This window comes from Stegostoma tigrinum, chromosome 48, assembly GCF_030684315.1.
Source record: "Stegostoma tigrinum isolate sSteTig4 chromosome 48, sSteTig4.hap1, whole genome shotgun sequence".
Classification (NCBI taxonomy): Eukaryota; Metazoa; Chordata; class Chondrichthyes; order Orectolobiformes; family Stegostomatidae; genus Stegostoma; species Stegostoma tigrinum.
Window position 1 is genome coordinate 4,446,169 of NC_081401.1, and position 1,695 is coordinate 4,447,863.

Below are 1,695 nucleotides of genomic sequence, written 5' to 3' on the forward strand. Positions count from 1 at the left end.
AGAGCACTTGGGGGAAACCCACACAGAGACAGGAAAATGTGCAAACTCCACGCAGATAGTTGCCACAGGGTGGTATTGAACGTGGGTCCCTGGTGGTTGAGGCAGCATTGTTAACCACTGAGCCACCATGCTGCCACCAGAAGATGAGTTATCAGAGATAGGTTCTTTACTCAGAGAGTAGTAAGGGCATGGAATGGTCTGCCTGCAATAGTAGTAGCCTCGCCAAATTTAAGGGCATTGAAATGGTCATTGAAAAAACATATGGATGATCACTGAATCGTGTAGGCGAGATCAGCTTCAGATTGGTTTCTCAGATCGACACAACATTGAGCGCCGAAGTGCCTGTACTGCGCTGTAATGTTCTATGTTCTAAATATTTGTGATCTCTGACCTTCTAGCATGAAATCCAAATCAATTCATTTCAGTACTCGGTCCCTTCCCTCTGGAAAGCTCATACATCACCTCAAAGATATAGGCATGAAGAAATCTCTCTCTCTCTCTCTCTCCCACTTTCTCATTCCCTTCTTATTACAGTTAATTTAATGGCAGTTGTGATCCTATTGTGTGGAACTTGCGGCCTGTCCAAATGTATTACTCGATACCTGATTTCCATGGTCGCCTCGGATCTCTTGGTCATTATCACTGCCGTACTTTTGAACCGCATTCCAGCAATTTACTTTCCAGGTAGTTTCCTGTCCATTACTCCGATATGCTGCATCAGCATTTCATTGATTTATGCAACAAGGGACATCTCCGTCTGGTTAACAGTTTCCTTCACCTTTGATCGATTTGTGGCCATTTGTTGTCAGAAGCTGAAAATGAAATACTGCACTGAAAAAATGGCAGCTGTAGTGATCGGAATAGTCTGTGGATTAGGCTGCCTGAAGAATATACCGTGGTATTTTATGCATGAGCCAATACTCATAATAAATAATGTTCCATGGTATTGCAGACTGAAGGAGATCCGTTACACTTCACCAATATGGGCAACATTCCAATGGACTGATCGTATTTTAACTCCGTGCCTCCCATTCTTTCTGATACTTTTCCTCAATGCTGTGACCGTCAGACACGTTCTCATAGCGAGTCGAGCCCGCAGGCGGCTCCGAGCTCAAACAAAGGGAAACAATCAGAATGACACAGAGATGGAGAACAGGAGAAAATCCATTGTCTTACTTTTCTCTATATCTGGAAGTTTTGTTCTCTTATGGACCACATATGTTGTGCAGTTCTTTTTTGAGAGATTCATAAATGAATATAAACCTCAAGGTTTAAGTGATCCAAAATTTATTTTTCAAGAAAGTGCAAATATGCTTCAGCTATTGAGTTGCTGCACAAACACATTTATTTATGCAGTGACTCAGAGGAGATTCCGGCAGCAGTTATACCATATGTTACAACATCCATTGACTCTGGTCCGTAATTATTGCCACAACTAATAAAAAAAAAAGAAATCGCTAATTTGAGTAGCAGTTAGACTCTTTTATATTTGGTAAAATGGAGCAGGTTTGCTGAACGTAAGTTTCCAATTGTTGATGAGAATTGTTTTCCGGTTTCGTCCTCAATTAAATGAAAACTTTGACACCAATGTTTGGCCACTTTTTGTGTTGCAGTTGCCATTGCTATTTGTGCAGCTTGCAATTGTTTAAGGCCACGAATATGCATTGCTTACCTTTAGTGCAAAATAGACTAATT

The 1,695-nt window shown here is 41.1% G+C and overlaps 1 protein-coding gene across 1 annotated transcript; it reads left to right on the forward strand.

Moving 5' to 3' along the window:
• Window positions 1–542: 542 nt before the first annotated feature.
• LOC132207472 (probable G-protein coupled receptor 139) lies at window positions 543–1,439 on the forward strand. Its single transcript, XM_059643113.1, has one exon. The coding sequence runs from the start codon at window positions 543–545 to the stop codon at window positions 1,437–1,439; it is 897 nt and encodes a 298-aa protein (XP_059499096.1).
• The last annotated feature ends 256 nt before the right edge of the window (window positions 1,440–1,695 follow it).